A 24,508-nucleotide genomic window follows, 5' to 3' on the forward strand; every position below is an offset into this window, starting at 1 on the left:
GTGATAGAACAATGATGTTAAATGACATTTTCTTCTTAGTTTTTATTTCTTTAAGAAAATATATTTCGATGGTAAGAACAGTGCAGAATGATGATTAAAAATAACTCAAAAAAAGAAAATACATTCCTTTAGTACAACTACAATGTTGATTTTACAACCCACTTAACATTTTTGGAAGTAGCAGTTCTGATTTTCAGAAATTAATTTAAAGTCAGGAAGTTTGATCCCATAAGCTGAGAACTCTAGACAACTGATCAGTTTACCTGTGGTTTGTCTCTAAGTAGAGCATGATCATACATTATTTGAGATATGTATATAAGACTGTTGTCTGAACAAGAAGATCTATGAGAGGAACAAAAATAGAGAATTTTAAAAATTAAAAACAAAACAAAAAAATGATTTCTTCTAATCCTTTCCCCCTTTTACTAACTACTCACCTCCATGCTGAAGCCACAGCTTTTAGGCCAGGCCTGACCAGATCCCTACTTGGACCAGATGATGTTTACTGCTGATTTGTCAAGGCATGTGGCAGGGGCAGGGAGGGAATCTGCTCACTGAGGTTCCTGAGCGACAGGTGCTGTGGTAGACACCTGTGATGAGGTCTGAACAGAAAAGAGAGAAATCTGGGAGGCTGAACTGGAGTGGAATAAGAAAGAAATCTGGATGAGATCAAGTTATCTTGGATGTGGTCATGCAGTCATGCTATACATTTAAGAAACCTGGAACATGGCCAGTGAGAGAGTTAGATTATCCAGCCCATAAGTAACTCTTAACAGAATAAGAGCTAACCTAACGGAATATATAGTATATGCTTGGCACACTTTGAAGCATTTCCCATGGACTGATGTTTTAATTTTTTTTATGATTTCTGGTTTACGTATAACCAATATACACCTTTGTGGACTACACTAGGTTTTATTTTTTAATTTGCTATGGGGCATGTGCATTTCCTGGAGAGAAACTGAGAGAGAGAGAGAGAGAGAGGCCTCTGGATTTAAACTGATAACCTTCTATATGGGATTGCCTCACAGAGCATCTATTTTTTTAACTGCTGTGCCACGATCCAGCTTCGTAGATTAATGTATTGAGTCTTCACAGCAGCCCTTTGAGCTCAGTATTATTATTATCTCTCTTACCCAGATGAGGACACATGTATGGAAAAGTTAAGAAACTTGCCCCAAATCACCTGCTACTAGCTGGAGGAGCTGGGATTTGGTCCTGGGTGGCCATATGCCAGAGCTCTTAGCTGCTACATTGATTTGCCTGAACACATACATTTGAAATACACAAGGAAAAAAGAAAGTCCTGGTGACGGGTCAGCTTGGGATAAACAGGAAAAAAAAAAAAAACATTATTTATTTTCATACTGAAATTTGAGAGATCAAAGGGACTTTTATGTCTTCATTTTTCTTAGAATTATTTATTTTATTTATTATTATTATCATTCTTTTAATTTGGCCAAAGAGAGATGCCAAGAGAGGGAAAGTGAGAAAGCAAACCGCCAGGTCCAGAACTGGAACTGCAGTTGGCCATGCGGGAGTTCAGTGCCTCAACCACTGTGCCACCTACCAACCCCTTATGCCTTCATTTCTAAACTGAGGAACTTGATAACCAAAAAGATAAAGAACTTTTTACCAGTTTACCAGTTTACTTGTGACAAAGACAAGATTGCAAATCAGGTCTCCTGAGTCCAGGAGCTGGGCCCACATCTGTGTTTGCTTTAGGACCAAGATGACCCCACAGATCAGTGGAGAATGATAGTTTTTTATGTATATATATATAAGAGAGATTTTTGCTGTAGGATATGTGCGCTCACGAGGGACACACAGAGAGAAAATAAGAAATCACCCCCTAAGGGGGATAGCCACACTACAGTCCCTTCTCCTCTTAGGATTTTAGGCACGTATGCACACACACCTGGTGTGTTTCAAGTAGCCAGGTCTGGGACTTTAACTGCTGTCCATCATGAGGGATTCCAGGGCTTTAACCACTATGTCACCTGCTGGCTCCTATAGTCTTTGTAAATAAGCTTTGAAATGAGCTTCTTAGTCACAGCATTCACAAAAATGAACTACAGGTATCCACATTAGACATAGGTGTAAAAGGTCAATCCTAAAGCCTTGAGAAAGTAATGTAGGAGATTGTTTTTAATGACCTCATAAGAACATGTAGGAGACGTTTTTGTTCCCTTTAATAATTATTTATATAATTTTGTTTATTATTAGTTTTTAATTTGCGCTAGGGCATGTGCACTCACCAGAGAGAGATAGAGAGAGAAAGTGAGAAAGCAAGCTGCAGGTCTGGAATTTGAACTGCAAATGGCCATGTGGGAATCCAGTTCCTTAACCACCACACTACTTGCTGGCCCTGGTTGATGTTTCTTAAAACCAAAGTGCGAAAGTTTTATAGAAAACAACTGATAAGTTTGACCATGCTGAAATTAAGAAAGATAGACTATATAATAGGTACCATTACATATCTAACCAATAATGGACATACATTATGCATATATAATACATTTGTATAGACCAAAAAGAATATGGCAAGCAACCCAGTAGAAAAATGGGCAAAGGACTTCAACAAGTACTTGAAAATAAAGATCTAAGTAATCGATAAACATTTCCATTAACATGCTCATGTTGTATAAATTGGCACAATTGCTTTGGAAAGTAATTCGACATCATCTACAAGTTGAGATCACACATCCTGTGGCCCAAGCAGTTCTGTACCCAGGAATATACTGATTAGAAATGAGTGCACGTGGGCCCTGGGAGACGTATTCAAGAAGGTTCACAGCTAGCCAGAGGTATGGTGACTAGGGCAGCTGGATCCCACATGGAAGATTGACTATGTGGTCTGAGTCCCAGACCCGGTGGCTTGAAATACACACAGGGTACATGTGTGCGCAGGCTCAAAATCCCAAGAGGAGAATGGAGGGGAAAAATTGCCGTGTGGTCATCCTTCCTGGGGAGTGCTTTCTTACCATACCTGCTGTCCCCAACTCTCTCTGGCAAGTGCATGCACACTATAGCAAATATAAAACAAAACAAAAAAATGTTCATACTGTTTGTATCACTCCAAGACTGTCCATTAATAATGGATAAATAATTGTGGTATATTTATACAATTGAATATCACACAACAATGAACAGGAGTTAACTTATTTACACACAACTATATCGTTGAATCCTATAAACCTTATGTTCAGTACAGGAAACAACACAAGAGAATACATGTAATATGATTCTTTCATTATGAAGTTCAAAAATAGGCAAACTAAAATACAGATTATTTAGGTTAGGGATCTGTACATAGAGGATATAACTATAAAGAAGAGCAAGGAAATACTATAAAAATTAGGATAGTCATTCCCTGTGAAGGGATACATCCTGAGTGGTGATTATAGTGGTTTTCAACTTTTGTCATTGAAATTACATATTTATGTTTTATACTAAAGAAAACAAATTACTGACAATAATAACAGATTGAAAGGTAAAGAAAATAATTAAAGCAGAGAGAAAGTGAAGGAATTTCCTTTCAATGAAGAAGCAGAGCTCTTAGAAAGTGATAGGAGGGCCAGTCTGTTTCACGGTGGTTAAGACGGCGAGATCCCACATGGCCAAATGTGCAGTTCAGGTTCCAGACCTGATGGCTTGAGAAACATGCCTGGCACATATGTGCCAAGGATCTGGAAAGGGAGGAGAGAGAGAGCAGGAATTCTTCCGTGACCATGCTCCATGAAGGATGATTTCTCACCCCCCTCAGCCCCTACCTTCAGCAAACGTGCCCTCTGACAAATACAACAGTAATTAGAAAAGCTGGCACTTCTGAAATTTTTATGATACAGGATTTTTTAAAGTTTGCAATATCAATTATGTACAATAATATGTGTAGATATTAACTATTCAGTTGGGTGAGGTCTATTATTTACAGTTTTTCCCTATCTTCCAGAACAGAAAATGGAACAATTTTACCACCCTGAAAAGTTGCCTTCTTCCCTTTTCTAATCAGTTCCCCACCAAGAGGCAGCCACTTTCTGATTTCTGTCACATTAGTGTTACCTGTTCTTGAACCTCATATAAGTGGAATGATGTTATATGTACTCTTTTCTGTCTGACTTCTCTAATATATCTATTTCATTTATGTTGTTGTGTGTATCAATACCTGGTTCCTTTTTAAAGTTATTTATTTTTAAATTTTATTATTTTTTTTCAGAGAGATTTTTTCCTATAGAGTGTGTGCACTCGCCAGAGAGGCAGACAGAAAGCAAGAAATCACCTCCTGGGGAAATGGCCATGCTGCAATCCCTTCTCCTTCGGTCTCCTCTCAGGAGTTTGGTCATGTATGCACATGCACCTAGCATGAGTTTAAGCTGCCGGGTCCAGGACTTGAACTGTGGTTAACTACATGGGAGTCCAGCAACATAACTATTATGCCATCTGCTGATCCCAGTACTTTGTTTCTTTTTAGTTGATAAGTAGCTTTCCATTATGTTAATATACCACAATTTATTTGTCTATTTTTTAGAATTAAATGAAATGAGTGTAAAGTACATAATTTAGTGCCTTGTGCATAATGCATGCTCAATAATAACTGCTTGCAGATAATAGTGTAATCGTTGGTTGGTCTCAACAGCTGACATCTCATAAAATTAAGGGCCATTTTAGCACTGGTCTTTTTTGAAGAGACCAGAAATCCCCAAATGATTGGAAAGTTTGAGAAGATCCTGCACCTGTCCCTCCTCCTCCCATCCTGATTGTCCCATAGCTCCTTAATGGCCAAGGTTGAAGAGCAAAGCGTTGAACTAGGCTATGTGTAGGGGCCAGCACACCTTTCTGTAACGTGCATGAGTAGCTGCCTCACTCCTGCCGTTCACACTTACTTGGCAAATTGTGGAATTGTTTTGGACTCTATTAAATAGCTTTGTATCAAAAACTTCTACGAAATAAAACATTGGGATGATAGCTCAGTAATCTTGAATATCTGAGTCTCTTTTATCCTGTAAGCATCCAATTCAAGGTCAGAACCATATGTACATTCAGCTGTGCAGAGACCTGGTTCAGTCAGTGTAGTTGGGTTACAGTTAGGTTGAAGTGGAATTCCAGTTGTAAGTGTGTGTTTGTCCTCCCTGCCTGACTACCACCCCTAATTTGCTTCCTTTCTTCCTTCTCATTTCCCACATCAGGCCAAGTGCAGGAACATGGAGCACTCGCTGCGGGAGAAAGCCAAGGCCTTCTGGGCCATGCGACGCTCCTATGAGGCCATTGCCAAGCACAATCAGGTGAGCTTCTGGTCTGAGTCAGGAGATTGGGAACACTAGGGGAGTTGCAAGGAGAAGCAAAGGTGGGTCTGCCTTGGGATTGGCTTTGCACTTGCTGATATTTTTCCATTTTTCTTTTTTATCTTTTTGTGTGATAAGAATCACCTCAGATTCCACTGTCTCTCATGTAAGTTTTTTAGACAGAAATGTCAGCAATGCTACCTGTTCATATTTGCATTTTTGATTATTGGTAAATATGTGCATTTTTTCACAATAACTATTTGCATTTCTTCTGTGAATACCACTTTATATTGTTTTGTTGGAATATTTGTCTTTTCTCCAAGTGGATTTGTAAGAGTATATTGTACATTAAAAATAATAGTTTGGGGACTAGCAGTTAGCATAATGGCTATGTCACTGAACTCCCATGTAGTTGACCACAGTTCAAGTCCTGGACCTGGTGGCTTAAACTCATGTCAGGCACATGTGCGTGCATGCCCAAGATCCCGAGAGGAGAATGGAGGAAAAGGGATTGCAGCATGTCCATCTCCCCTGGGGGGGTGATTTCTTGTGTTCTGTCTCTCTGTCTCTCTGGCGAGCGCACATGCCCTATAGCAAAAACCTCTCTAAATAATAATAATAATAATTATAGTTTGTTGTATGTGTTGGAAATACTTTTCTCCTTTGTAATTTCTTTTTTTTTTTTTTTTTTTTAATTTGCCATAGTGTGCATGCTCTCGCCAGAGAGAGAGAGATAAAAAGAATGAGAGAGGTGGAAAGCAAGAAACCACCCATTGTGGTGCCTGGTCACATCTCAATCCCTTCTCCTCTACTTCTCCTTCCTTTTGGGATTTTTGAGCATGTGTGATTCTCAAGCCACTGGGTCAGAGACTTGAACTGTACTGTCAGCCATGTGGGATCCTGCCAGGACCCGCTTGGCAGAGTGCATTTTTTTGAATAGGGGGCTGAGGATTAGAAATAAACACAAAGACATACAGGTTAGAAAAGTGAGGATTGAGTGGGCCCAACTTCTCTGGTGGAGAAAACCATGACCCTAAACCAGCCTCAGTTTTATTCATTAAAGGGCAGAAAATAGGGGAAGAGGAAATGGAATACAAAGCCAGTTGTTTTTGCATGTTAATCATCTGAAGATGCAAAAGCGACTGGCACCATGAAGTTTCTCTAATTTTGGGGGGGCTGATTCTGATAAACACATGTGACTTCCGTTAGCCTTATACTGCTCTACAGTTTCAATAACAACAGGCAGCTAGCATATTTGCATGCAAATTGCTTTTATGCTATGCAAGTGAAGCTCATGGAACCACGTTTCTGCATGTATCTAAAGGTCACCATGTTTGCTCAGATAAGGCTGCTCTGTACAGGATCCAGCCGCCTGACTTCCAGGTTATAGGCTAATCTTGTATTTTCTTTTTCAGTGATTTTTTTTTTACTCGTTTCAGCCATTTTCACTGAATTATATTGTATCATAACATATATAGCCATATGCTGCATTTCAGTTCATGATTTTTATAGGTCGTACTGTATAGCCTATGTGTACAGTAGGCTATACCATTTAGGGTTGTGTAATTACATTCCATGATGTTCACACAGTAAATAAGTTGCCCAAGGTACATTTGTCAGACTGTACCCATGTTTAGTGATACACAACTATATTGAACTTTAAATCCAAACATAAGATTGCTAACCTGTCATTGCTAGAGCACACATTGTAAGTTGTTTTTCCAATAGTTGTCGTTATCTTTTTGTATTCAGTGCTATTAAAAATATTTTGCAATACAGAACTTATTTTTATATGTATCAATGATCTCATTCTTTCATTGAGACTTCTTAGTTTCATATTATAGCAAATCAGGGATTGTGGCAGGGCCATGGCCCCTGGAGGGTGATTTCTAGCTTTCTGTCTTTCTAGTGAGCATATACACCCTATTGCAAAATCTTTCTTAAAAAAAGAAAAGAAGAATCAAAGCAACCTCATTATGTCGTCTGACTTCCCCATTTGAAATTTGAACTTACAAGTTGTGCTGATAAGCTATAGGAGTTCTACATATGAAGTATTATTATTTTTTTTAGAGGTTTTTGCTATAGGGCGTGTGTGCTCGCCAGACAGAGAGAGACAGAGAGATAGAAAGCGAGAAATCACCCCCCCAGGGGAGATGGCCACGCTACAATCCCTTCTCCTCCATTCTCCTCTCGGGATCTTGGGCACGCACGCACATGTGCCCAGCGTGAGTTTAAGCCACTGGGTCCGGGATGCGAACTGTGGTCGACTACGTGGGAGTCCAGCGACATAGCCATTACGTTAACTGCTGGTCCCATATATGAAGTCTTTTTAAAATAGAGTTATTTTGGGACCAGCAGTTGGCGTAATGGCTATGTCGCTGGACTCCCACGTAGTCAACTGTGGTTCACGTCCTGGACCTGGTAGCTTAAACTCACATCGTGCGTGTGAGTGTGCGTGTGTGCCCAAGATCTCGAGGAATGGAAGAGGAGGGATTGCAGCGTGGCCATCCCCCCAGGGGGGTGATTTCTCACTTTCTGTCTCTCTGTCTTTTTCTGACTTTCTGGTGAGTGCATGTACCCTATAGCAAAAACCTCTCAAAAAAAAAAAAAGTTATTTTGCTAAAAGTCTGAAGTTTTCTGGGCTGGGTGATGGCCAAGGTTTCTTTCATATCAGACCTTCTTTGACTCCATTCTCTGGTCCGCTCTAGGTGGAGGCCACCTGGCTGGAAGGTCGCATCAGGCAAGAGTTTGATAAGCTTCGTGAGTTCTTGAGAGTGGAAGAGCAAGCTATTCTCGATGCCATGGCTGAGGAGGTGAGGCAGAAGCAGCTTCTGGCTGAGGAAAAGATGAAGCAACTCACAGAAGAGACAGAGGCTCTTGCCCATGAGATTGAGCGGCTACAGATGGAGATGAAGGAAGATGATGTTTCTTTTCTCATGGTAAGGAACTCAGCTTCTGGATTCAGTGCCAGGGGCCAGCTGTTCAGGGACAAGCTGAGAGCCATAGATCACTCATCTTAGCCAGCCTAATCTTTCATAGCTTCCTGGATTCTGGCTTGGAGGAGCCTTACAGATGAGGTGTTTTGTTTGTGTGAAGAGGCTAAAAAGGTTGTGATTCAGTAATCTCCTATTTCACTCTTCTTCTATTCTCTGTTTCTCTTTCTTGCACTCATTTTTTTTTGTTTGTTTCTTTCTTCTCTACCCCTTTAATAAACAGTCTTTTTTAAAAAAGAATTATTTATTTTATGTATTTATTATTATTACTATTTCACCTGATTTTGCCAGAGAAAGATGGAGAGGGAGAATGAGAAAGCAAGCTGCCAGGTCTGAGACCCGAACTGTGGTTGGCCATGTGGGAAGTACAATGCCTAAACTACCATGCCAACCTTGACCCCCATAAATAATCTTTAAAAACAATTTTTTTAAAAATTTTTTATGGTGAAAAAGTGTGTATTTAGAATAGCCAGCTTGATTCAGTTTAGGTGATCCCAATTTTGTTGGCCACATCCAAAGCCTCATAATCAGGAGCCAGTTCCACATATGCCTTCTCTCCATCAGGCCTGATTAGGGTGTTGACCTTGGCCACATCAATATCATAGAGCTTTTTCACAGCCTGTTTGATCTGGTGCTTGTTGGCCTTGACATCCACAATGAACACAAGTGTGTGGTTGTCTTCTGTCTTTTTCACGGCAGACTCAGTGGTCAGGGGAAACTGGATGATGGCATAGAGGTCAAGCTTCTTTCTCTTGGAGGCACTCTTCCAAGGATGATTGGATTGCCTCTGTAGCTGTAGAGTGTTGGGCCTCTGGAAGGCAGGTGACTTGCCGATCTTTATTTTTTGTGGCTATGGATGCTTTTCAGCACTGTCTTCAAAGCCTTTGCTTTGGTTTCAACTTTGGGAAGGCCAGGGGCTTCCTTCTTCACTTTTGATGCCATCTTGGCAAAAAGGATCTTTGAGATCCTTACCACTGGCTTATAGAGAAAAATCTAAATAAATAGTCTTTTAAAATTATTCAGTTTATTGAAAATTTTAATGATGTCTTGCTATTTTCTTAAGAGAAAAATTCTACTCTTTTTTTTTTTAATATGCAATTCATTTAGTTCTTCCTTTTATTGATTTTAGTCTTTCCAACAATTAACTGGTTCTTATGAAGAAGTTCCCACAGCTTGAAAGCTGGTTCGTTAATTGGTCAGGGTAGTGAGATATCTACTGTGGAGAATAGCTGAGCTCTCTGGAAAGAGGAGTCTTTGTAGAGTGGAACGGGAAGGGATAGAAACCATTTCTCCGTTCAGTGTATCACATTGTGACTGGAACCTATGGGTTCTCCAGCTCATCCAAAACCTTGAACTGTGATATCTTCGAACTCTAAAATATCCCTTATTATAAAATAATGTGGTGGGTTCTAAAGCTGGATTCCTGGCCAGTTCAGTTTAGGAAATTGCAAATATTATTTCATCCAGTATCGAGTATGCTTTCAGGAATGGTTTGGGTTTGTGATTTCTTTTTATTTTTCATTTAATAACAACTTTTGAGATATAATCATATGCTGTGCAAGTTACCAATTAAAAATGTACAGAACAGGGACTAGCAGATGATGTAGTGGTTATGTTGCTGCATGGCTGACCGCAGTTTGAGTCCCAGGCCACATGGCTGACTACAATTTGAGTCCCTGACCCAGTGGCTTGAAAATCATGCTGGGTACATGTGTGTGCATTCTCACAAGCCTAGGTGGAGAATGAAGGAGAAGGGATTGCAGTATGGCTATACCCCCCCAGGGGGTGATTTCTCATTTTCCCTCTCACAGTCTGTGTGTCTCTTATCTCTTTCTCTCTGGTGAGTGCAAACACCCTAAGGCAAAAATCTCTTAAAAAGGTATAAATCAGGTAAACAAGTGGCATAGAGGTTAATGTGCTGTGTCCCATGTGGTTGACTGCGCTATTAAAGTCCCATGAAAATCATACCTGACACGTGTGTGTGTGTGTGCCCCAAATCCCAAGAGGAGACTGGAGGAGAAAGGATTATGGTGTGGTCATCTTCCCGGGGGGTAATTTCTTACTTTTTCTCTTTCTCAGTCTCTGGTGAGCACACGTGCCTTTTAGCAAAAACAAAAACAAAAAGTATAGATCTAGAATTTTTAGTACATGTAGAGTTGTGCAAACTTCACAACAATCAATTGTACAGATCTAGAATTTTTAGTACAGGTAGAGTTGTGCAAACTTCACAACAATCAATTGAATTGTGCAACATGTCATCACCTCAAAAATATGTTATCCCCCCCAATTCCTTTTCCCTCTAGTCTCTGGCCATTAGTCTAATCTCTGTCCTTACAGATTTACCAATCTAGCCATCATATATAATGAAATCATATAATAATACATAGCCTATAGTGACTGACTTCTCTTACTCAGCATAATGTTTTGAAATGTCATCCATGTGGTAGCTATCAGTACTTTGTTTCTTTATATGACTTAATAAAAGTCCGTTATATGGATATACTACATTTTATTTATTCACTCTTAAAAGTTAGTTCTCTAGACCAGCAGATGGCATAAAGGTTACATCATTGGATTCCCAAGTAGTTGACTGTGGTTCAAGCCCTGGACCTGGCGGCCTAAAACTCATGCCAGGCATGTGTACGTGCATGCCCAAAATTCCAGGAGGAGGGTGGAGAAGATTGTGGTGTGGCCACCCGTCCAGGGGGTGATTTCTCACTTTTTGTCTCTCTTTCTGATAAGTGCATATGCTCTATAGCAAAAATTTCTCTTAAAAAATATTTTTTAATAAAAAAAATAAAAGAGGGTCCTCCGAGTTGCTTTTATAGTTTGGCTATTATGAATAATATGACTGTAAACATTCACTTACTGGTTTTTATGTGAACATGTTTTCATTTTTCTTGGATATATACCAAGGAGTAGATTTTCTGGATCATACGGTATCTCACAGTTTAACTGAAGAACTCTCAAACTGTTTTCCAAAGCAACTCTATCATTTTCTATTTCCTTCAGCAGTGTTATGAGGATTCTAATTTCTTCACATCCTTACCAACCTTTATCTTTTATTACTGTGGGTTGTCAGGAAAGTCATGACAAAGTTTTTGCATAGAAAAACAGAAAAATATGCCATGACTTTCTCAGCAGCCTAATAATTATTTTTATAGCCATCTAGTGAATGTGAAGTGCTATATCATTGTAGTTTTGATTTGCATTTCCCTGATGGCTAATGATGTTGAGCATCTTTTCATGTGCTTATTGGCCATTGATAGCTCTTGCTTAGAGGAATATCTGTTCAGATCCTTAACACAATTTTCATTTTTTTAAATTCAGTTATCTTTTTATTGTTGAGCAGTAAGAATTCTTGATACAGGCACTTTATCAGTTTTTGTCCTACTTTTAGGTCTTTGATCCATTTTGAATTAGTTTTTGGTGTTTCTGTTTGCTTGTTTTAGGTTTTTGTCATAAGATTTTGTGTGCTTGCCTGAGAGAGACAGAGAGAGGGAGAGACAGCAAGAGAGAAAGTGATAAATCATCCCCTGTATGGTCATACTGCAGTCCCTTCTCCATTCTCCTCCTGGGAGAATGGCATGAATGCACATGGGCCAGGCATGATTTTCAAGCTGCCAGGCCTGGGACTCGAACCACGGTTGACCATGTGGGAATCCAGCACCTTATCTAATGTGCCACTTGCTGACCCCGGGAATATTGACATCTTAACAATATTAAGTTTACTCATCCATGACCATGGGATATATGACTTCTGAGATAAGAAACTTACAAATTTTCCCTGTGTCTGTTTCTTTCTTTCAGAAACATAAGAGCCGAAAACGCCGGTAAGTTGCCGAGGCTGGTAGAGGGGAGGGGAAGAGCTGGGTGCAACGTCCAGTGACTCCGGGGCCAGGCAGGTAACACCATCAGCAGGTTGTAATTCATAGGGACTGGTGGGGACTGGAAAGTGAAAAGAGCCCTCTTCCAAGACATCCCAATTTCAGTTGACACTGGGGCATACTCATCCTCCTGAATATGGAGAGTCACCATCTGCCGTGAGGGGAGGGAGAATACCATCCTGCATATGGCCTGTATTTCTAAGTGGTCACCCAACATTTAGGCTTGTATCTTGGTAAGCCCCCTCCCTCTAAGAGCATCAGGATACCCTGTTTTGTGTTGATAGTTGTTGGGTTCACAGGGATGAATAATGAAGAACTGGGTCCCAGTCAGAGCTACCCCAAGATGGAAGAGAGTGCTTTGGGCAATAGTGAGTTCCCTGTCACCGGAGGTGTTCAAGCAAAGGCTAAACAACATCTTGGGACTGTTGGACTAGAGCACCCTTAAGGTCCCTTCCAACTCAGACAGCCCATGAATGGATGTGTAAGTGCCACAAGGATGGCAGCCATGCCAGAGAACCTCCTCTCTTTGTACTTCTCCCAGTTGGGGCAGGTTGAGCCCTTAAGGGGTGTAGTGGTTCAGTTGGCCCCTGACCCCTGGCCCATCTCCCATCAGTGCCTAGTCCAGGTTTACCTTGGGGAAGGTGGCAGGAAACTTAGTTCTGAGGCAAGGGAGTAAATCCTATTGCCTGCTTCCAGTTAACCCAGTTGGACCCAGGATGACTGGCCTCAGCCTGCACCCAAACCCAGTCCTTCTTTCCCAGACTTTTCTGCACCATGGAGCCAGAGCCCGTCCAACCTGGCATGCTCATTGAGGTCTGCAAATACCTGGACTCCCTGCAGTTCCGTGTCTGGAAGAAGATGGTCATGTGTGTTGAATCTGGTAAGTGGGAGCATGAATGGGTATTAGTGGGGATGTACTTCATGCTAGCAGTAAAACAGTGGATCCCATCCCCACCAGCTTTCCTGCTCCTTTGAGCTTCCCTCATCTTTTCTCTGACACACTCTAGCCTCTTCCAATAAGTGCCTGGGTCCCACTCTCCCCTCCTTCCTGAAACCCCTGATGCCTCATGGTGGAAAATCTTCCTCTTGAGGTCCTGACACTCTGCCACCTCTTCAGAGAAACTGAGTTCTCTCATTCAGATCCATATTGTATATGGAATGGAAGACCTCAACCTAGGACTGGCTCTACCAAGGTGACTCCTGCCCATGCAAGCCACCATACCCTAGTTTGTAGGGAGAAATGTCAATGCCCCAGGGGATGCGATATTTTCCTGAGGCTTCCTGGGTCACATGAACATTAGGAGACCCTACCTGTATTAGTTTCCTGCAGTTGCTATATGAAGGATCACAGACTGGGTGACTGAAGATGACAGAAAGTTATTGTCTCGCGGGCCTGTAAGTCCAAATTTAAAAGGCTGGCAGGGTCTTTCTTACTCCCTCCAAAAACTATAGGGAAGGACCCTTCTTTTCCTCTTCCTAATTTTTGGTGTTTGCTGGTGGTGCTTGGCCTTCCTGGGTTTGTGGCTTTTGATCTTAGCATTTTAATCTCTGCTTCTGTGATCACAAGGCTTTCTTCCCTCATGTATCTATCTGTCTCTCTCTCTCTCTCTTTTTTTTTTTCTCATGTATCTGTCTCTCTCTTTTTTTTTTTTTTTCCTTTTTCTTTGGCTAGATGGTACATGTGCTGGCCAGAGAGAAACAGAGAGGAAAAGAAGAAATCGCTCTTCCATGGGGCACGGTCACACTGCAGTCCCTTTCCCGTCTTTCCTTCCTTTCCCGATTTTGGGCATGCACACACACTTGCTGGGCATATTTCTCAAACTGCCAGGTCTGAGATGCAAACTGTGCAGTCAGCCATGTGGGACCTGGTCGTTTTAACCACCAGGCCATGAAAGTGGCCCTCTTTTCTTTTTATAAGTCACCAGTTAAATCTTATTAAAGGCCACCCTTTTCTAGTCTGACTCCATCTTAATAACATCGACAATAACCCCATTCCCAAATAAGGGCATATCCCAAGGCACTGAGAGTTGAGACTTTATCTTCAGAGAGGACACAGTTCACTCCGTAGGCTCCTCCCTCAGCCCTGGGGGTTCCCCGCATGGTGGGTGGTCAGTGTGGGGGCCCTGGAGATGAAGCAGGTGTTGGGGGGGGTCAGGTTTGCTGATTTTCCCCTTCTCCCTTCTGCCCCCAGTGCCCTTCAGCTTCGATCCCAACTCTGCAGCAGGCTGGCTGTCTGTTTCTGATGACCTCACCAGTGTCACCAACCACGGTTACCGCATGCAGGTGGAGAACCCGGAACGCTTCTCTTCGGCACCTTGTCTGCTGGGCTCATGCGTCTTCTCGCAAGGCTCCCATGTCTGGGAGGTGGTCCTGGGGGGACTGCAGAGCTGGCGGGTGGGTGTGGTGAGGGTGCGACAGGATGCAGGCGCCGAGGGCCACTCACACAGCTGCTACCACGACACGCGCTCGGGCTTCTGGTACTTGTGCCGCACACAGGGGGTAGATGGGGATCAGTGCATGACCTCCGACCCAGCCACGGCACCTCTGGTGTTGCCTGTGCCACGCCGCCTGCGTGTGGAGCTGGAGTGTGAGGAGGGTGAGCTCTCTTTCTACGATGCCGAGCGCCACTGCCACCTGTACACCTTCCACGCTCGCTTCGGGGAGGTGCGGCCCTACTTCTATCTAGGGGGTGCACGGGGTGATGGGCCTCCCGAGGCTTTGTGCATCTGCCCCCTGCGCATCACCATCAAGGAAGAGCTGGACAGCTGAGCCCTTCCGATGCCTGTCAGGCCAGCCTAGTGCACCATGGGCCAGTCTTTCTGCCTCTTTCCAGAGCCCACACTCACCTGGGCGCACTCTCCCCCTGCCTCCTTGGCAGGGCTTCTCCCTTGTCCTTTTCCCTGACTGCAAACCTCAATCCTCTTCCTTCATTTTCTGTCCCTTTTCTGTCCTGTTAGAAGCTATCCAGGAGGCCTCTCTCTGGGTTCAGGCTCTCCCCAATATCACACCTTCAGGATGTGAATTTTTCGAATCCTCATTCCAGGATTTCGGGGGATTAATGATTGCTTCTTGGGATGGGCCTGTTTTGAAATATAGGTTTTATTATCAGCCAGGTGTGGTGAGGCTAACCCAGGCGGGAGATGACTGCCATTGGGAAGATGGCTTATTACTTAGAGTTTCCAAGAGGATGGGGCAGGCCACGCCAGGGTGGGGGTACAGGGAAAGCACCAGATGGTGGGGTGGCAGAAGGGAGGGAGCGTGGGCCTGAGACTTTACTGTGGTTTCCTTAGGAAGGAATGGCCGAGGCAGAGCAAGCCGGTAGCCAGTTTAGGATTACCTAGTGTGAACAGTCACAGCGGCTCTGAGATGTAGGGGCACCCCTCGTTGTTGATGCCTGGCCTGGAGGTGAGGACAGGAGCACACCGCCCTGGAGAGGGAGGGCCCTGAGGGAGCCTGATAGAGGAGGCAGTTAGGGGGACATCCTGGATGGGTTGGTTTCTGTGGGAAAGTCTCACTTCTGGGTGACTTGTGTACCCGACTTCTATCACTAGGAATTGGCTGGTCTCAGAGAGGCAGGCTGCAAAGTCAGTGAGGTCCCAGACCCACAGATATGGTAAATAAGAAAATAGTTACCATAGGACGACTGCCCCGGCTTTGGGACAGGACCCGTGACCATACTCCACAGATCCTTCCTGGGGTTTCTTGGAGTGGGTGGCCAGGCTGCCCCCCTCCATCAGATCAAGAAAAGAGAAAGGATGGAAAGGGGTGCTTTCCAGTTAGGAAGAAGGGAGAGGGATGGAGTCTAGGGGCAGCACCAGGGTTGTGGCCTCAGGTGCTTTGAGAGAGCGCCGAGAGGGAAGTGCCGGCCCTAGACCCTTGCAGCCCTCTTGTCCTTGCTGCCCTGGATCTGCTGATTATCCACCTGCCACTGACGTGTTCATCCCCAGTTTCACCTTCTGCTGTACCTGCAGATTCATGTTTCTGTTTCTGCCACAGTGCACATGTGCTCAGCAGAGAGACACAGAGAGGGAGCAAGTACTCCCCATGGGGAATGGCCACACCGCAGCCCCTTCTCCTCCTTTTCTCCATCCTGTCTGGATTTGGGACACGTATGAGCACATTTTTCTTTTAAGCCGCCAGTGCTGGTCTTTGAACTGATCAATTGGCCAGGTGGGATCTGGCTCCCATGCCACTGGACCATAGAGCCAGCTGCAAATAGTTTAATTTTTTTAATTTTAGAGGTTTCTGCCATAGAATGCATGCACTTACTGGAGAGAGACAGAGACAGAGAGAGGGAAAGTGAGACATCACCCCTCAAGGGAATGACTATGCTGTAGTCCCTTCTCTTGCATTCTCCTCCTGGGATTTTGGGCATGCATGCACACACATGCAACATGATTTTCAATCTACTGGGTCTGGGACTGAAACTGCAGTTGGCCATATGGGAATCCAGTGATTAACCACTATGCCATCTGCTGGCCCTCCCGAGATAGTTTTTAATTGTCAATTCATCGTTTCCAGGAAACAGCATCATAAAACGAAATACTATATTTTTTCATAGTGTTATAACTGGGGCACTTTCATGACTAAGAACTCAGCACCACACGGGTCTGCTGCCTGTACCCCCCAGCTCACGAAAACTGACATTTTAAACAGGAGTAATGACACATACCTATTAACTAGTTATAAATGTGTTGTGTACATTGGTTACACACATCAAACGTAGGATCACAGAGAGGCGCCAGGTAGGAAAAGCCACCACGTGAATCAGGCCAGTTGGGAGTGGTAAGGACATTGGCAGACTAGTGCATGTGTGTCAGGCCTAAAGGTGTCAGGCTCCAAAAAGCTCCAGGGGTTTTGGGAAGCAGAAGCATCTGAGTATGTACCTTCTACAAAGCCTCTAGCTCATCAAGTAGCATTTCCGTGTAACTGACCTGAAATTATTTTGTTAGTTAAAATAAATTTTTTAAAATGTTTTTTACTATTCCCTTAGATGTTGGAAAAGTTTATTTTACAATGTAATATGAATAGCCTGGCCTTTTTTAAAAAATAAAAATGATATTTTTCTTTTGGCATCTTTCTTTCTACATTCTTGTGAGCAAAAGTTTACCCGTGCTGTCACATGTGTTCATTCAACTGCGTTTCATTTTATTGTCAGATAATACTCCATTGTATGGAATGATGCGTGATGTCTTATTTATTCATTAATTATGTGGATGGACATTTGAGTTTTCGTTTTCTGACCATGATGTACAATGCTGCTGTGAATTTTCATGTATAGGGTTTTGTTTCGTTTTAACTTTTTTTTTTTTCATAGGTCACGTAAAATCGCTGGACAGAGACAGAGAAGAGAAATCACCCTCCATTGGGGGATGGCCATGCCACAATCCCTTCCCTTCCATTCTCTCAGGATTTGGGGTATGCATACATAAGCCTGATGTGATTTTCAAGCTGCTAGGTCCGGGTGTGAAGTGTTGTCGACCAGAGTTCAGTGCCTTAACCTCCATGGCACCTGCTGACCCCTTGTGGATAGGTTTCTGTGTAGATACCTGTTTTTCTTTCTTTTGGGCATATACTTAGGGGCAGATTTGCTGGATCAAACAGTAACTCCATTTAAGCTTATGAGGAGCAGCCAAGCTGTCTTCCAGTGTAGCTGCACCATTTTATATTCTCATTAGCAGTACACGCTTGGATTCAGAAACCAACCCTGTGATTTAGGAGCTGCTAGTCTTTGGAACCTCTGTTCCCGTGTGTAGGATGAGGGTTGTAATAGCTACGTCAGGCTGTGTGGGAATTCAGTGAGGCAATCTTTGGTAAAGCTGCCAAGTATTACATCCTATTATACTCATTCGATTCTTACATGTTGGCTGATTCTTCAGAAAATGAGACTCTGAATGTTGAGATTGCAATTCACAGTAATGATGGGTCCCAAAGAAAAATAAGAAACCCAGAAATATAAGCTGTGTGCATAGAGAATATTCATATTTCTTCAGATTTTAAACAAGGATGTGTACATAAAACATATTTATGAAAAATGTCAGTAAGATGGAGAAATGGTTAGGTTGTAATCACTGAGAAAAATAGGATTCAGTGTTCTGTGTACAGATATGCCACATTCTGAAAGATAAGCAGGAGCTTGTCTTTAATTAGTGTGTGGTGTCTGACTTGTTTACATGGCTGTAAATTCCAACAGTTCACAAATGTACTAGAATAATCTCTCCTCTTGTGTCCCAACATTCAGCCCCTCCTCCACTTATAGGCAATCCATATTATGTTTTTTTTTAAAAAACCCTTCCAGAGATATTTTGTGTATAGCATATACTCAGTTTATGGGTGTATTCTGGTCCCCTCTATCCACTATAATTTAAGAGCAGATATTCTAGCTTCATATCTCTAAGTAACTCAACCAATAGGAGAAAACTCAAAGGATGTTATTAAAATTATTTTCATTCATCAAAGGGGAGATTTGTCTTGGATGTTTTCAGTCAAGAGTTCATTCATCTGGTGGATTTTGCTTCTTAAGTATTTCACCCTAAGGTTTTGATTTTTTCTCTTGGTAAGAGATTTTTGCTATAGGGTACATGTGCTCACTGGAGAGACAGAGGGTCAGAGAGACAGAAAGGGAGAAATCATGCCCCAAGGGGATGGCCATGCTGCAATCCTTTCTTCTCTATTTCCCTCTTGGGATTTTGGGTACTTATACATATGGCCTGGTGTGAGTTTTAAGCCACTGGGCTTGGGACTTGAACCACAGTTGACTATGTGGGACTCCAGCAACATAACCATTATGCTATCTGCTGGTCCCCACCCTAAGGTTTTAAAAGAGAAAAAGTGGGGCCAGCAGGTGGCATGGTGGCTAGGGCCCTGGACTCCTCCACGGTCAACCATGATTCAAGTCCTGGACCTGGTGGCTTGCTTTTTCACTTTCTCTCCTCTCTCTCTCTCTCTCTCATGCATGATGTGTCCTGTAGCAAACTAAAAAGTATTCATAATAATAAGTAAAATTAAATATTTTTTTAAGTAAAACAAAAAGTGAAATGAGGACCTTAAACATGAGGTTTGTAGTAAGTGTACTTTAGAAAGTCTCAGTCCTATCTAGTGGATAAGAGAGTGAGAGATGAGATTAAACAACCTGGTTTTAAACTCTAACTTAATCACTGTACGGCCTTGGGGAGTGACTTAACCTCTCTGTGCCTTAGTTTCATCACATGAAAAGTGGAGAGAATAAGAGTTTTTGATTCAGAGTGGTTATGAGATTAAATATGTAAAACACTCAGAACAGGGCCTGGCATATTCTACCAGTTGAGAGTTTGCTGGTGTTTTACCTGGTTCTTAAATAGCTGCAAGACTTTGATACAACCATTAGCTTTCTCTGCTGTAAACAGGGGAACCTGGACATTTGCATTTTTTTCCAGGTCATCTCTAGTTTTAACATCCTGAGATTCACAATATATGTCACTAGCAAAAGCCTACGTCTTACACACAGTAGGGACTGCTGGATTCCGGGTGTCACTACCAACCAGTAACTGGAGTGTAGTACCCCAAACTTTGCCTCATGTTTTGAATCAGGAGAAAAAGTCTCAAGTGTCATCACGTCCTAGACATAGGAAAGGTTATTCTAGAGAGGAGCAGGTCAAGGAAGTTGTTCATACCACTATTGATAGTAATTGATCATGCTCACCAAAAGTGTATTGTTGGTCATGTTGCAGACATGGCTTGTGTCCTTGTGTGTGAGGTTAATGGTGATGTCACATACTGACTCATGTCTGCTGCAAGGACAATCTTAACATCAGGCAACTGCATTGGATAAAGGTGGTTGTTAGTGATGGCAGATGCTGGGATTGTAGCAAGGTTTCAAAAAGAAAACACAGCTTCCGACACTGGCCTGTACCACCCATTCCTTTTTCCCAAGCCATGGCTGGAAAACTGGCAAGATGGATTCAGTAACTTCTGACATCTAGTGACCTGGGCCAGAGGGAAGTTCTCTGGCTCTGGGATGCTGTTCGTCTTGCTGGTGGGTGTCATTTGGGTGGGTTTCTTCTGCCAGGGAACAGACTGAGGAATATGGGAGATTTCGGTTTCTATGGATACAGGGCTAGCTGGGATTTGCATAATGCATTTCAGAGAACTGGCAGTCTGGGAACAATGTGGACTGAAGAGGAATGTCAAAGCACATGGAAATGAATTAGAGGGTCTGGGCAGCCGGACTCCATTTAGGCCCTCTGCTAGGGACTCCAATGCATGTCTTTCTCTTCTCTGCCTGGCAGTAATGTGGATAGAGGGGCACTGTTTACACATCCCTGCAAGGCATGGCATATACATGGAGCTCAACAAATGTTGAGGCCATTTGTCCCGTTTTTAAAATATTTATTATTATTATTTTATTTGCTATAAGGCACTTGTGCTCACCAGAGAGAGAGAAAGTGAGAAATCAAGCTGCCAGGTCCGGGACTTGAACTGCAGTCAGCTATATGGAAGTCCAGCTCCTTAACTATCATGCCACCTGCTGGCCTGTCCTTCCTCCCCCTCCTTTTTTTTTAATCTTTGTTTTTGCTGTAGGACACATGCACTCAACAGAGAAAGAGAGAAAGAAAGTAATAAATCACCCTGCGGGGGCAATGGCCACAGCATAGTCCCTTCTCCATTCTCTTGGGATTTCATGCACGCACACACACGTGCCTGGCATGTTTTTCAAGCCACCAGGTCTGGGACTCAAGCCACACAGTCAGCTATGTGGGATCCAGCCCCATTAACCTCCACCCCACCTACCAGCCCATGTCCTCCTCTTTTCAGGGTTGACGATCACCTGGGTGCTACATACGTGCACCAAGGACTCACGGATTTCAGGATGATTTTAAAGGCAAAGCCCTGAATGGGAAGGAGAGTACATAATAGTTTGGCAAAGCTATACATTGGTAAAGAGCCATAGCAAGGAGTCTTGTACAACAGTGACTGACTAAATTCTGTGATAACGGGAACAGATGACCTCATGGTAGCTCAGAGTCACTTTGCTTAATATTTTTTTTCTTTTAGACATTTATTCATGTGTTTCTTCTATGAGAGAGAGGAAGAGAGAGACAGAGATATACATCTAAACAGTCTTCATGCTATGATCTATCCCCAGACTCAGCCTGCATTTCATTATGAGCCTGCATATTCACAGCTGTCATGCTCAGGAGAGGTCCTGGGACTGGAACCCAGGACTTTCCCATATGGATCCAGTTGTATTACTACTGGAGACAATCTGGTGCACTGTTTTATTACTGAGGAATGTACTTGGGCATTGAGGGTGTTTATAAGACAGAAAAGTCAAATGGTATCTTGGGAGCATCTTGAGTTGTTTCATCTCAGAGGCTCCGTGCCAAAGGGGGAACGTGCCCACAGTACACATTCCAGAATTGGCCATCTTCTGCATGCCATCTTCTGCAGGGACGTTGGGCATGATGTACATGTGCCCAGTGTGTTTTAAGCTGCTGGGTCTGGGACTCAAACCATGGTCAACTACATGGGAGTCCAGTGATGTAAGTATTATGCCGCCTGAGTTCAGTTTCCCTAATGGCCTGCCCGCCCCATTTCGAACAAAATGCTCTTTGTTTTTCTCTTCAGAGATCCCCACTGGAGGGCTCTATGGCCATCAGCAGGATGTAACGGAAACTTAACCAAGATTAGTGCCTGTTGAATGATCACTTAAATGGACGACCCAATCCCCCAAGAGAAAGTGAATCTGGGAAACAAAATTTGAGCTTGAGAGAGTCAGTTGTTGCTCACCTGGAAGTGATCTCTTCACTGTTGAGATTGAGGACCAGGGCTCTATTTTCAACTGAGAGCATTTCTTCCATATCAGGTCTCTAGGATTCCCAAACTACTTGGTGAAGTGTCCAGAACACTGCTTCCTGCTGTCCTTCGTCTTGCCTTGACCATTCAGTCACTCCACGTCTCAGAAAACTGGGCAGAGAGGAGGGGCACCTGGGGGCCACATCATGTGCCCTGGGAGGTGTAGTTCCTGCAAAACGGGCAGAGATAGGAAGGAGCTTTCCTAGGCGCATGTGGGTTTGTAGTTTCTTGTTTATGCTTTTGTTTTTACCAGCCCTCTTTGTTTATAGTTTTAGGAGAGCTGCAGGCATAGACGTTCCCACCTTCAGATTACAGAGCCCCTCCTTTTATGCTAAGGGGAGCTGAGAGGGTGCAGGAGGTGAGGCACCTCAACCGTGCTCAGTTGTATACATATTATCACCTGGGAAAGTCTTGGGTGGAGCTGAGGAAGTATAGTTAGATATGGGACCAGCAGTTAGCGTAATGGCTATGTCGCTGGACTCCCACGTAGTCGACCGCGGTTTGCGTCCTGGACCCGGCAGCTTAAAACTCATGCCAGGCGTTGTGTGTGTGCGTGCCCAAGATCCCAAGAGGAAAAGGGACTGCGGCGTGGCCATCCCCCTGGGAGGTGATTTCTCGCTTTCTGTCTCTCTGTCTCTCTCTGTCTGGCGAGTGCACGCGCCCTATAGCAAAAACCTCTCCACCACCACCCCCCCCAATAAAAAAGGAAGTATAGTTAGATTTCACCTCCTTTGTGTTGGAGTCCTACTAATTAAAAAATCAACATGGGCATGATGTAATATCCCCAAAGAAAGGAGAATGATTATCTGGAAGACTCAGAGATTCAGTGGCAGCACATTCTCTCTAACGTCTGTCTGCAGCACCCAGGAGAAAGCCTCGACATTCTCAGTGAGGAGCAGTGCCATTTAAACCAAATCGGAGGGACCAGCAGATGGTGTAATGGCTACATTGCTGGACTCCCACATAGTCGACTATAGTTTGAGTCCTGGATCTGGCAACTTAAAACTCATGTTGGGTGCATGTGCGTGTGTGTCCAAGATCCCGAGAGGAGAATGGAGGAGAGGGGATTGTGGCGTGGCCATCTCCCCTGATGGGTGATTTCACACTGTCTCTCTGTCTCTCTTTCCTGCAAGTGCACATGCCCTACAGCAAAAACTTCTCAAATAAAATAAACTGCATCAGAGTGAGCAAGAAGCCAGCTCATGTGAAAAGAGAGTGAGTGGAGAAAGTGGAGCTGCAGGGAAGGAGAGAATTGCCAAGGTTACAAGGTTAAGACAAAATATAGGGGAGAGGAGTTTTGTTTTGTTTTGTTTTAGAATTGGTTGATTTATTATTATTATTTTTAAGTTTACTATAAGGAATGTATATGAAAGAGAGCAAGTGAGCAAAACAAGCTGCCAGGTCCAGGACTCGAACCACGGTCAGCCACGGGGCAGTACAGAGCCCCAACCACCACGTCACACGAACTTTTTAATTTTTCTTTTATGAAACAAAAAAGATGACTGGTCCCATAAGTACTGTGTTTAAGCACGGTGTATCGGAAGCCAGATCTCACATGGTCAACCTTAGTTGTAATTTTAGCCCCCGTGCTTGAAAAAACTACCAGGTGTGTGTGCATGTGCATGCTCTAGATCCTGACGGGATAGATAAATGGAGCGAAAAGAATTGTACCATGATCACACCTCGTTGGGAGGCGCTTTATCTGGCAAGTGTGCAAGCCCTCTGGCAAAGAAAAAATTTAAAAAGATAAAAGGCAGAAAATTTAAATCTAATTTAAAAATTATGGGAAAATTTCAGAACAGATTGGAACTAAAATGACTGCTACAATGGGAGGTTGAAAATCCTTACTACATTCTAAACAAATTTGTGACAAATACTTTTAATTGTAAGGATACAAACTAAATCTACTAATAACTAGGATTACAAAGCAAAACAGCATAACAAAAACCTACTTATTTATGAAGGTTTAAAAATCAGTCTAATTTGAGGTCAGCAGGTGGTGTGGTGGGTAAGGTGCTGGACTGCCACATGGCTGACCACAGTTTGAGTCTTGTACCTGGCAGCTTGCTTGCTTTCTTTCTCTCTCTCTCTGATGAACACGTATGTCCTACAGCATAATAAAAATAAAATAAAATAAATTATTTTTTAAAAAATCAATCTGATTTACCAAAAGACAAAGAATGGGGAAATACAAATATCTTTGAGCAAAGATTGTGAATCATCTGGAATTTATGCCCAGACAAGTTGTTTGAAGGTTAAAATATGACATTTTCAAAGTATAAAAATTCAGAAAATATATCATCAATGAACTTTACTTGGAATAATTTAACTGAATAAGTGTTATGTCAAACATGACTCCTGGAAGAGATGATATATAGTTTTAAGTACAATCTATTAACAGTTATTTAATTGTATAACTCCAGGTGGTATTAACCAAACCCAGACAATTTGGAAGCAAGGGACGTGAAGTTTCTTAAATCACTCATATGGAGAAAGGTGGAAAGGAATAGAAT

The 24,508-nt window shown here is 42.9% G+C and overlaps 1 protein-coding gene across 1 annotated transcript in view; it reads left to right on the forward strand.

Annotated features, from left to right (window-relative positions):
- Positions 1-16,468, forward strand: part of TRIM35 (tripartite motif containing 35) — a 20,224-nt gene extending 3,756 nt beyond the window's left edge. The window contains 5 exon segments of the mRNA XM_006153232.3: positions 5,186-5,281; positions 7,990-8,220; positions 12,085-12,107; positions 12,923-13,041; positions 14,353-16,468. Coding sequence (XP_006153294.1) covers positions 5,186-5,281; positions 7,990-8,220; positions 12,085-12,107; positions 12,923-13,041; positions 14,353-14,930 — 1,047 coding nt within the window. The 3' untranslated portion in view covers positions 14,931-16,468.
- The last annotated feature ends 8,040 nt before the right edge of the window (positions 16,469-24,508 follow it).

Source organism: Tupaia chinensis, unplaced genomic scaffold (genome assembly GCF_000334495.1).
Source record: "Tupaia chinensis unplaced genomic scaffold, TupChi_1.0 Scaffold000366_1, whole genome shotgun sequence".
Lineage (NCBI taxonomy): Eukaryota > Metazoa > Chordata > Mammalia > Scandentia > Tupaiidae > Tupaia > Tupaia belangeri.